The following is a 12,733-nucleotide window of genomic DNA, read 5'->3' as shown; positions in this document are numbered from 1 at the left end:
GTATGCCTCATGGATCAGTGCTGGGGCCACTGTTGTTTGTTATCTATGTCAATGATCTGGATGATAATGTGATAAAATGGATCAGCAAGTTTGCAGATGATACAAAGGTTGGAGGTGTGGACAGTGAAGATTTTTCAAAGCTTTCAGAGAGAGCAGCTGGAAAAATGGGCTGAAAAAAAGGAAGATAGAATTTAATGCAGGCAAGTGTAAGGTGTTGCATTTTGGAAGGACAAACAAAGGAAGGACATACACAGTAAATGGTAGGGCAGTAAAGAGTGGGGTAGAACAGAGGGATCAGGGAATAAAGATATATAATCCCCTGAAAGTGGTGTCACAGGTGGATAGGGTTGTAAAGAGAGCTTTTGGCATATTGGCCTTCATAAATCAAAGTATTGAGTATAGGAGTTCAGATTTTATGGTGAGGTTGTATAAGATGTTGGTGAGGGCAAATTTGGAGTATTTTGTGCAGTTCTGGTCACCTAACTACAGGAAAGAAAGTAATAAGAATGAAAAAATGCAGAGAAGATTTACTAGGATGTTGCCTGGATTTCAGGAACTGAGTTACCAGGAAATGTTAAACAGGTTAGGACTTTATTCTCTGGAGTATAGAAGTATGAGGGGAGATTTGATAGAGCTATTTAAAACTATGAGGGGAATAGACAGAGTAAATGTAGATAGGCTTTTTTCCACTGAGGGTAGGTGAGATATAAACCAGAAGATATGGGTTAAGGGTAAAAGGGAAAATGTTTATGGGGAACATGAGAGGAAACTTCATCACACAGAGAGTGGCGGGAGTGTGGAATGAGCTGTCAGCTGAAATGGTGAAGGCATATGCAATTTTAACATTTAAGAATTTGGTCAGATGTGTGGATGGATGTATGGAGGGCTATGGACTGGGTGTATGTCAGTGGGACTAGGTAGAAAAATGATTCAGCAGAGATTGGAGGGCTGAAGAGGCCTATGGAATGTGAGAATTTGTAAAATTAAGATTTGTGAAGAGAACACAGTTGACTCTTTGTGGGCAAAAAGCATTGAAAATATATTGTGGAAAAAAAATTATCGTGTTTGAATGGGATCTAAAAAGTGATTGCTTTTAAATAAAGATCAAAAAGAGTGGAATATGATGATTTGTTTTTTTTTGAGGAATATGTCCCATTAGAATAAGGGAACAGAATGAAAACACAAAAAAAGTTACTGCATGAATGGAGTTCACGTCTGTTGAGTCTGACCTGGCTCTGCACAAGAGTTGTCCCATTCCACATAGTCCTTGCCTTATGCATAATGTTTGGAACAAAGGCACATTTTTTTTTACTTGATTTGCCCCTGTGCTCCAGTTTTAAATTTGTAATCAAACAATTCACATGTGATTAAGTGCACATTCCAGATTTTATCAAAGGGTATTTGTGTACATTTTGGTTTGACCATGTAGAAATTACACCACTTTTTATACACATTTCACCCATTTCAGGGCATTTGGCTTCACAGATGTTTGTGATTAAGCAGGTATGTTTAATTGCTTCTTTGATGAAGGTATAAAGGAGCTAGGCTTTGTTTTAAGCATTTGAGGTCTGTAATTGCCATTTTTCAATACCAGAGTTGAAAATCAAAGAATCAATGAGGCTGAAAAACGAGAATAAACAGTAAGAAATATCTCCCAAACCTTAGGATAACCTAAATCAACTTTATTGAACATCATTGAGAAGAAAGTGTATTGGTGAGCTCAATTATCACAATGGGACTGATAGGCCCAAGGAAGACCTCCACTGCTGATGACAGGAGAATTTTCATCATCGTGACAAAAAATCCTCAAGTATCTTTCCAACAGATCAGAAACACTCTTCAGGAGGCAGGTGTGGATGTGTCGATGAAGACTGTGGTCAGAAGAATTCATGAACAGAAATACAGAAACTACATTGCAAGATGTAAACCATTTAGTTGGCCACAGAAACAGGATGGGCAAATTACAGTTTGCCAAGAAGTATTTAATAATTTAAGAGCCTGCAGAATTCTGCAAAAACGTCCTGTGGCCAGATGGGATCAGGATGAACCTGTATCAGAGTGATGGCAAGAGCAAAGTGTGTTGGTGTAAAGGAACTTCCCAGATCCAAAGCACACCACCTCATTTGTGAAACGTGTTATGGCCTGGGCATATATGACTGTGGCAGATACTGGCACATTTATCTTCGTTAGTTATGTAACTGCTGATGGCAGTAGAAAAATTAATTCTGAGGTGTAGAGAAGCATCTTAACTGTTTAGGTTCAAGCAAATGCCCCAAAACTCATTGGATGGCGCTTCATCCTATAGCAAGACAAGACTATAGCAAACATAGTGCTGTAGCGCTAACGGACCAGAGGTTGAGATCAATAGGCTTTAATCGCAATAAACTTACAGGCCTTGCAAGCTGTTGGCCTGTTCCCAAGGCAGTACTGAGTGAGGGGATTGGTCGGTAATGCCTTTATTAGGAATCCTGAGGGGGAGGAGTTACAGTATCAGGGGCGGGCCAACCAGTACAATGCATGTATTACAATGTTCCACTACAAATGCTAAAGCAACAAAAGTGTTTTTCAAAGCTTAAAAACTGTAAAATTCTTGAATGACCATGTCAGTTACCTGATCTAAATCCAATTGAGCATGCCTTTTATATGCTGAAGAGAAAAGTTAAGGGGACAAGCTCCTAAAACAAGCAGGAGCTGAAGATGGCTGTGGTAGAGGCCTGGCAGAGTATTATCAGAAAAGATGGTCATGAATGTCAAGTTATGTCCATGAATCACAGACTTCAAGTAGTCATTGCATGCAAGGGATATGCAACAAAGTATTAAACATGACTACTTTAATATACATTCCATTGTTTTGTCCCAAACATTATGGTGCCCTGAAATGAAGGGACTATGTATAAAAAGTGCTGTAATTTTTACATGGTCAAAGCAAAATGTACACAAATACCTTTTAATGAAATCTAGAATGTACACTTAATCACATGTGAATTGTTTGATTATAAATTTAAAATTGTGGAGCACAGGCAAATAAAGGAAAAATTGTATTTGTTGCAAAATTAAGGAGGATACTATGTAAATACAGAGAAATTCATGACTTTCCCTCAGAATTTTGGCATGTTGGAAATTTATTTCCATGATGCAGATGATCTAATGTTTTGTTCAGCAAATATTTAAAACTCTGACAGTAGTTTGCTATTTCCATTATATGCATTATATGACTATTTAGCTCAAGTCTCTTGCTAAGATGTATTGTATGTTATTAATGACTGGGCTTTTCTTTAATACAGGGAACAACTATTGCGAGTATTGCTCAAGATCACTGAAACAATTATGCAAAAGCAACAGGATTTGCACAAACGGGATATTTTTGCAGAGCACATGGCTGAACTACTTTTTCGGGTAAATTATGTCAATATTTTAATGGAAAGCCATGTAATAAATGTGTAATCATTTTGGGTGTGGTAAAAGCAAATTCTGGAAATATTCCCAGGCATAATCTGTCGCAAAATTAGAGTTAATGTTTTTCCTCCCTAACCCCTTTCCCTGCACCTTAACATCTGTGGATCTGTAGGGTTCCCAGTTTTGATGCAAAGCCATTCAGTTAAAATGTTAGCACTGGGTTTTTCTCAATAGTTGGTATTAGACTTGCTGTGTGTTTTGCATTTGACTATTTTCCAACATTTTCTGTTTGTGTCAGATTTCCAATATCCAGAATACTCTGTTAATCATTTCCATTGTACATTACAATGTGAAACTTATTTTTTTTAACTTATTTTTTTCAAGATCCTCTTTGTTGTCAGGGCATATGTGAGACAAAATTGCAGTTGATTATAGTTTTTTTTTTAAAAAGAGGATCTTGTGCCAATTGGGACTTGATAGCTTGTGTTATTTACAGTATCCAATGAAAATTATAATTTGTTTTTTACCTGTGCCTTTCTTATTGGTTGAAATAAGTTGCCATGATGCATGTCTGTGTGGATTCGTCTTTTTTACATTAGATGTTTTTATTTGTAAATTAATTGACTTCTCCACTTTAATTTCCCCATTGTAGCAAGTGGTTCACTGAATAAAGCACAACAAAAGTTGTCTGTGAGCTGAACCAACAGAACTATTTAATGAAATCTTTGCATGAGTTTAAATAATTACAGTTGGCGCGCTATCACAATCATCTGACCTCAGAGGTCACACAACTCCCAGAGTTCCTTGTGTCCCCTGGCCACCGGGAACTCCTGATCCTGCAGGGACCTACAACTACGGACCCTGGTTTGATAATGGAGTGGCGCATTTCACCACGTAACGCCTTCCTTCCCCCCCCACCCCAAAGAGGTGAGACCACAGTCTCCCCTATATGGCTAGAATGGGCCAGCGGATGCCCCCTGCGCCCGAGGCATGCCACCCATACCAGCTGATCTAGGTTTGACATGTACCGGCTTAAGACGATCTACTGAAACCATTTCTTGCCTACTGCCAATGTCTATAACAAATGTGTAGCCATCACACCGTACCACCTTGAAAGGACCTTCATAAGGCAACGCATCCTGTGAGCATCCTTGCGCAGGAATACAATTGCGGAGGACGTAGTTAGATCTTACTTTGGTGTGGTACGGATACCTAAAAGTACCCAAGGCTGTACATCTATCCAATCCAATGCCATGAGAGCCTTGGGAACTTTTAGGTATCTGTACCACTTCAAAAGAAGATCTAGCTATGTCCTCCGTAGAATTGGTTTATGGATTCCCCTTAGCAGTCCCAGGGATTTCATTCTGGCAGGCAGTGCCACATGAATTTTCCTGCCACGAGCCTTGTTGTTGTCCTAATCGAAGGATGAGCCAAACTATGTATGGCATCAAACACCCAGTTGTCGCCACATAACAGGTACAACGGGTCTTGGTTGGCCGATGTATCGTCACAAAGTAGGGAGGCATTTGATGGTCCAAAACATATGTCCTCCAATTTCAGTCCCAATATGGCAGTGCGATATGTGGCCATCTCTTTATCTTCCTGCTGATCTACAGCCAAAGCCATGTAGTCTATACTGTGAGCAGGTGAATGGAGTGAAGCAATGGGGATGCGGGATAATGTGTAGGTGACTAGATTGTTCTTTGCGTTGGTGTTTTATGGTAATTGTAAACTCTGAAATATAGGAGAGTTGTCATTGTCTTGTTGACCACGGATCTGATATCTTGGCAATGGCAAAAGTCAATGGCTTGTGATCAATGTAGACCTTGAACTCTCTTCCCTCTAGGAAATAGCAAAAATGCTGTATGGCCAAGTAGAGGGTAAGGAGGTCCCTGTCAAAAGCACTGTACTTCTGCCCTGGTGATCTCAAATGATGACGAAAAAAAGCCAGGGGTTACCAGATGACGATGATGAGCTGTTCCAGGACCCTGCCTTCCATAGTGCCTGATGCATCCACCGTCAGAGCTGTTGACTGGCACGCCAATCCTTGGGTGCATGAGCATAGTGGTTCTTCCTAGCGCTCCTTTAGCAGACTCTAATGCGGCCCTGGCCTTGTCATCCCATTTCAGTTCCCTGGGATGTCCGGACAAGAGTTTGAAAAGTGGCTGCATAACTTTGGCTGCATCTGGCATGAAACGATGGTAAAATTTAATCATGCCAACAAACTCCTGCAGGCCTTTAATGGTAGGGGATCTTGGAAATTTGCAAATGGCCATGACCTTGGAACGTAGTGGAACCGCTCCATGCTGACTGATGTGGTGGCTGAGGAAATTGATTGATGTGAGGCCAAACTGGCATTTGGCCAGACTGATTGCTAACCCGTAGTCATCTAGCTGCTGACATAGTTGACAGAGATGGGCCCGGTGCTGCTGCCACGAGAGGCTGGTGATAAGGATATCATCCAAATAAATGAAGACAAAATCCAGGCCCTGAGTCCATTAGGCATTGAAATGTCTGGGCTGCGTTTTTTTTTAAACCAAAAAGCATACGGAGGAATTCAAATTGCCTAAACGGGGTAATCAAGGCAGTCTTAGGAGTGAAGTCTGGGGGGAACTGGGATCTGATAGTACCAGGTCAATTTTGGAGAAAATCTTAACACCATGAAAGATCGCATAAAAATTCTCAATATGTGAACTGGGTAGTGATCTGCCACATTGTAATGTTGTTCAGATGCTAATAGCCTCCACAAGGTCTCCACTCTCCAGATGCCTTGGGTACCAAATGCAGTGGTGATGCCCAAGGGCTGTCGGAGCAGTGAACGATTTCCATTTCCTCCATATGTCTGAATTAGTCTTTAGCCAATTGCAATTTATCCAGAGGTAGTCTGCGCGCTTGAGCATGCAGGGGGCATCCGTGAGTCAGAATGTGGTGCTGGACTCCATGTTTTGGTTGGGCCATCGAAAACTGTGGAGAAGTAATGCTGGGGATTTCTTCTAGGATTCTGGTGTATTCATCATCACAGAGCGTCACCGAGTCAAGGTGAGGTGTGGGCAATGCTGCGGGGTGCAAGGTGAGGACTCAAAAGTCTTTGAAATAACTACGTGATGACCTTTGAGATCTACTAGAAGGGAGTGTGTTCACAAAAAAAACAGCTCCCAGGACTGGCTGTGATACATCAGCATTGGTGAAGGACCAGCTGAACCATGATGAGCCAAAATTGAGTGGAATTGTCCATGACCAGTACATCCAAATGCTGCTGTTGTTGGCGGTCATGAGAGGAAGGCCTTTCCTTCCTGAACGTGTGTCTGGGGCGGAGGAGGGAAACACGCTGACTTCCACTTCAGTGTCGACCAAGAACCACCAGCCTGAGTGTTGATCCCAGAGGAAAAGGAAGCTGTTCTTGTGACTGGTCGTCACTTCCTCTACGGACGGCCGGCCTCGTTGTTTCCCAGATAAAGCAGGGGAAACAGCAGTGGTGGGCTGCAGCTCCCCATCTCTAATGGTAATAGTACCATTGCTCTCTGTCTGCGCTGCAAGCAGCAAACGGATGTCTTCGGATGCTTGAGGAAAAATTTGTTCGAAAATTAGACAGGGCTTGTGTCGTCCAGGAGCTTGTTCATTAGTTCGGAAGGAGTGCAGTCGCCCAGGTTGTCCATATGGAAAAGTCGTGCTGGCCTGTTGCGTTGGGAAAGGCCAAAATTATGTATGAGCTGGACTTTGATGGCTTCATACCTGTCGTTGGCAGGAGGCTGGTGTAAGAAATCGCCAATACTCCCCGCAGTGTCTTGGTCCAGCAGGACTTTGATGGCTTCATACCTGTCGTTGGCAGGAGGCTGACAATACACCCTGCAGTGTCTTGGCCCAGCGATGCAACAACATAGCAGTGCTTCATTGCATCAGTGGTAATCTGGTGTAGATGGATCTGGGCCTTGGCCTGCTCAAACCAGACCTGTGGCTGCAAGGTCCAAAATACTGGATGTTTGAGCACAGTGGCCTCTGCACATCCATAGTGAGTTCCAAAATGTCACTTGGACCTTTGGGGTCTCCAATGCAGTGAGTGATGCAGTGAATAAAGCACAACAGAAGTTGCCTGTGAGCTGAACCAACAGAACTGTTTAATGAAATCTTCGCAGGAGTTTAAATAATTCTAATTGGTGGGCTATCACAATCACTTGACCTCTGAATTCATGCGCTTCCCAGAGTTCTTTGTGTCCCTGGCCACCAAGGGCCTGCAACTACGAACACCGATTTGATAATGAAGTGGTGCAATTCGCCACAATTCTCAATAAAGATTTTCAACTCGGTGTCAACCATTGTTTTATTCTGGCTAATGCTGCTTGACCTCCTGTGTTCTTTCATTGGGGTGTTTAGCTAATTTTTATTTTTAAAGTTCAGTTTCTTTTAATCCTTGCATTTGTAATAACTTCTCTTTTTGCTCTAGCCCAACCTGCCTCTACCCCAGCTCTATAATCCCCATTACTACAAATATGCAGCACCTATTCCATTGCAATACAAGTTGGAACTCATCTGAAACTGGTATACTTTGGGATGCAGTAGAGTTTCTAATCTGCTGTTGAAGCAAAATTTGATGTTCAAGCAGAGCATAGCTTGTAAAGGGTGACGCAGATGGAGGGGAAAATATTGTGCCTAAAGAATTAAATTTCTACCTTTCTTTATGAAAGATGCATAAAATAACTGATATGGGTGAGCCCTGCAGACAGCCGTTCCGATCACTAAACCATATAACCATTTACGGAGCGGAAACAGGCCATGTCGACCTTTCGAGTTCGCACCGGTTCACTAGAACAACTCCACTAGCTCAACCAAACTTCTTCCTTGCAGTTCTTCGGGAAGGTTGATCGAGAATTTTTAGCATTGTTGTTTCTTTTGTTAGTTCAGATTTCCAGTATGAGAAACACAATCCACTTTGTGGCGATGATACTCACATCCTAAACCAATATGCGGACAGGTTTTATAAAATAAAGGTTTCCTCTTTAAATTATCCAGAGGCTGAATGACTGAGTTACTTGTGGTGTTCACCTATCATCTAGGTTTGGCCATCAGATTATTATAAATATATTAGAAATGTGACCCTCTTCCCCTACATCACCTCCTTCCCCTACATCACCTCCTTCCCCTACATCACCTCCTTCCCCTACATCACCTCCTTCCCCTACATCACCTCCTTCCCCTACATCACCTCCTTCCCCTACATCACCTCTTCCCCTACATCACCCTCTTCCCCTACATCACCCTCTTCCCCTACATCACCCTCTTCCCCTACATCACCCTCATCCCAAACATCACCCTCTTCCCAAACATCACCCTCTTCCCAAACATCACCCTCTTCCCAAACATCACCCTCTTCCCAAACATCACCCTCTTCCCAAACATCACCCTCTTCCCAAACATCACCCTCTTCCCAAACATCACCCTCTTCCCAAACATCACCCTCTTCCCAAACATCACCCTCTTCCCAAACATCACCCTCTTCCCAAACATCACCCTCTTCCCAAACATCACCCTCTTCCCAAACATCACCCTCTTCCCAAACATCACCCTCTTCCCAAACATCACCCTCTTCCCAAACATCACCTTCTTCCCCTCCATCACCCCCTTCCCCTCCATCACCCCCTTCCCCTCCATCACCCCCTTCCCCTCCATCACCCCCTTCCCCTCCATCACCCCCTTCCCCTCCATCACCCCCTTCCCCTCCATCACCCCCTTCCCCTCCATCACCCCCTTCCCCTCCATCACCCCCTTCCCCTATATTCACCCCCTTCCCCTACATCACCCTCTTCCCCTACATCACCCTCTTCTCCTACATCACCCTCTTCTCCTACATCACCCTCTTCCCCTACATCACCCTCTTCCCCTACATCACCCTCTTCCCCTACATCACCCTCTTCCCCTACATCACCCTCTTCCCCTACATCACCCTCTTCCCCTATATTCACCCTCTTCCCCTATATTCACCCCTTTCCCCTACATCACCCCTTTCCCCTACATCACCCCTTTCCCCTACATCACCCCCTTCCCCTACATCACCCCCTTCCCCTACATCACCCCCTTCCCCTACATCACCCCCTTCCCCTACATCACCCCCTTCCCCTACATCACCCCCTTCCCCTACATCACCCCCTTCCCCTACATCACCCCCTTCCCCTATATTCACCCTCTTCCCCTTCATCAAAAATTCACCATTTATGTAATTGACATATTGTTAAGTTGAATTTTAATTTGTATAATAAAGTTTCCCCTCAAAATTCATGTGCGAATAAATTATTTTTTTAACTCTCTTGGTGTTGGTGAAGATGCTACATTACAGTTAATGTAACAGAAAATCTCCTTCTCCACTGTAATGTGGGGCCACTTGTACCTTGAATAGTTTAAAAATTAAATCTGTCGTGTTTTGATCATTTTCATATAGACGCCATAGAACGCTAAAACACAGAAAACAGGCCATTTGTCCCTCATAGTCTGTGCTGACCATTATTTCACTAGTCCCATTGACTTGCTCCCATTCCGTAATCCTCCAGATCTCTCCCATCCATATATCTATTAATGGATTCTTAAAACTCAAGATCGAGCTGCATTCATCATACTAGATGGCAGTTCATTCCACACTCCCACCACTCTGTGAGTGAATAACTTTGCCCTAATGTTCTCCCTTAACCTTTCCCCTTTCATCTTAAAACTATGGCCTCTCGTATTAATCTCCCCAAATCTAAGTAGAAAATGCTGACTTGCATCCACTTTGTTATATACCTCTCATAATTTAATAAACCTCTATCAAATCTCCCTTCATTCTTCTTTGCTCCAAGGAATAAAGTCTTAACCTTTTTAATCTTTCCCTGAAATTCAACTCCTGAAGACCTGGCACATACTGTTTCTAATAATGGATTGGGTTCTTGTGTTGTTTGCATCTATTCCTGAAACACAAAAAAAACTAATATTTTTGCAGTTTTGTATTTTAATTTGGGAAAAATGGATAGGTTAGGACTTGTTTTTCCCGTAATGAAGGAAGTTCATAAAATTATGAGGAGCATAGCTAGGGAAGATAGTCGCAGTGAGAAGCTTATTGGTTGAGGGCATATGTTTAAGGTGAGAGAGAAAGGTTCAAACGGGATCTGCGAGGGAGAGGATAGATGCAGTGAGCTGCCAGAGGTGATGGTAAAGGTAGGTACAATTATACTGTTCACTAAAAATATTTGGCATGTACATGAAAGGGAAATGGCAAAATACAGTTTATTTTCACATCTTGGTCAACATGGATGAGTTGGGCCAAAGGGCAACTTTATATGTTGAATAACTGAATCCATTCAATATTTGATTGTGTTTTGGGGTACTCTTTCTGTATCAAACACAGTATATTTGATTTTATGGTAAGATGTACAAGAGTGGTTCTCAACCTTTTTCTTTCTACTCACTTGCCATTTTAAGTAATCCCTATCCTATAGTTGTTCTGAGATAAGTATGGGATTGCTTAAGGTGGTATATGGTTGGAAAGAAAATGTTTGAAAACAATTGTTTTAATTGTCCCTAATTGACTCATTATGTGCACAGTTTCATAACTCCAAAAGGAAATGGGCCAATGACCTTTTTTCTCAAGCAAAATATTTCAGTAACAATTGGGTCTAGAGCAGTGGTTCTCAATCTTCCCTTCCCACTTGCATACACCTTAAGTAATCCCTTACTAATCACAGAGCACCGATGGCATAGGGATTACTTAAAGTGGTATATGAGCTGCAGGACATTTACCCCCTCCATAAATCAATGAAGACGCTGTTTACATCCGGTAGCGCACGGATGGCAGTCTCTTCAATCTGAGGCGCCTGCAAGCTCACACCAAGGCACAAGAGAAACTTGTCCGTGAACTACTCTTTGCAGACGATGCCGCTTTAGTTGCCCATTCAGAGCCAGCTCTTCAGCGCTTGACGTCCTGTTTTGCGGAAACTGCCAAAATGTTTGGCCTGGAAGTCAGCCTGAAGAAAACTGAGGTCCTCCATCAGCCAGCTCCCCACCATGACTACCAGCCCCCCCACATCTCCATCGGGCACACAAAATTCAAAACGGTCAACCAGTTTACCTATCTTGGCTGCACCATTTCATCAGATGCAAGGATCGACAATGAGATAGACAACAGACTCGCCAAGGCAAATAGCGCCTTTGGAAGACTACACAAAAGAGTCTGGAAAAACAACCAACTGAAAAACCTCACAAAGATAAGCGTATACAGAGCCGTTGTCATACCCACACTCCTGTTCGGCTCCGAATCATGGGTCCTCTACCGGCATCACCTACGGCTCCTAGAACGCTTCCACCAGCGTTGTCTCCGCTCCATCCTCAACATCCATTGGAGCGCTTTCATCCCTAACGTCGAAGTACTCGAGATGGCAGAGGTCGACAGCATCGAGTCCACGCTGCTGAAGATCCAGCTGCGCTGGGTGGGTCACGTCTCCAGAATGGAGGACCATCGCCTTCCCAAGATCGTGTTATATGGCGAGCTCTCCACTGGCCACCGTGACAGAGGTGCACCAAAGAAAAGGTACAAGGACTGCCTAAAGAAATCTCTTGGTGCCTGCCACATTGACTACCGCCAGTGGGCTGATATCGCCTCAAACCGTGCATCTTGGCGCCTCACAGTTTGGCGGGCAGCAACCTCCTTTGAAGAAGACCGCAGAGCCCACCTCACTGACAAAAGGCAAAGGAGGAAAAACCCAACACCCAACCCCAACCAACCAATTTTCCCCTGCAGCCGCTGCAACCGTGTCTGCCTGTCCCGCATCGGACTTGTCAGCCACAAACGAGCCTGCAGCTGACGTGGACTTTTACCCCCTCCATAAATCTTCGTCCGCGAAGCCAAGCCAAAGAAGAAGAAATCTTCGTCCGCGAAGCCAAGCCAAAGAAGAAAGAAATATGAGTGGAAAGAAAAAGGTTGAGAACTACTGATGTACAAGAAAAATATATGAATTAGTTGCTTCCACTGCATTTTTGAGGGTTCTAGGGTGACTGATAAGACCAGAGTGGATATCACAGACTCTTGCATGGAATACTGAGAATGGTTTACTTAAGGATGTTAATGGAAGGGATTTGGGTAATGTTTACTTGAATGACAGCTGGAACCAAACAGATTGTCGTATGAGTAGTATGTGTCTGCTAGAATTTAGTGGAATGAAAGGAAACTTGATGTGAAAAATTAGATCCTGAGAAGACCTAACAGGATGGATGTGGAGAGGATGTTTCCTTTTGTAGAACTAAGGGCCACTGTTTAAGGCTGAGATGAGGTGAATATATTTTCTTGTGTATTTTCCTCAGTGGGCAGTGAAAGCAGAGT

General features: G+C 43.2%; 1 protein-coding gene across 7 annotated transcripts in view; it reads left to right on the top strand.

Annotated features, from left to right (window-relative positions):
• The window catches only part of ralgapa2 (Ral GTPase activating protein catalytic subunit alpha 2), a 521,318-nt gene that overhangs the window by 129,342 nt on the left and 379,243 nt on the right, over window positions 1-12,733 (top strand). For all 7 annotated transcript variants that reach the window (XR_011355999.1, XR_011356000.1, XM_069932375.1 and 4 more), the window contains exon 14: window positions 3,285-3,396. Coding sequence is in view for 5 of the 7 variants with exons in the window: in XM_069932375.1 (XP_069788476.1) it covers window positions 3,285-3,396 (112 nt within the window). In the remaining 2 variants the exon portion in view is untranslated. The remainder of the gene's footprint in view (window positions 1-3,284; window positions 3,397-12,733) is intronic.

This window comes from Narcine bancroftii, chromosome 4 (assembly GCF_036971445.1).
Source record: "Narcine bancroftii isolate sNarBan1 chromosome 4, sNarBan1.hap1, whole genome shotgun sequence".
Classification (NCBI taxonomy): Eukaryota; Metazoa; Chordata; class Chondrichthyes; order Torpediniformes; family Narcinidae; genus Narcine; species Narcine bancroftii.
This window is presented reverse-complemented; position numbering and strand designations above follow the sequence as displayed.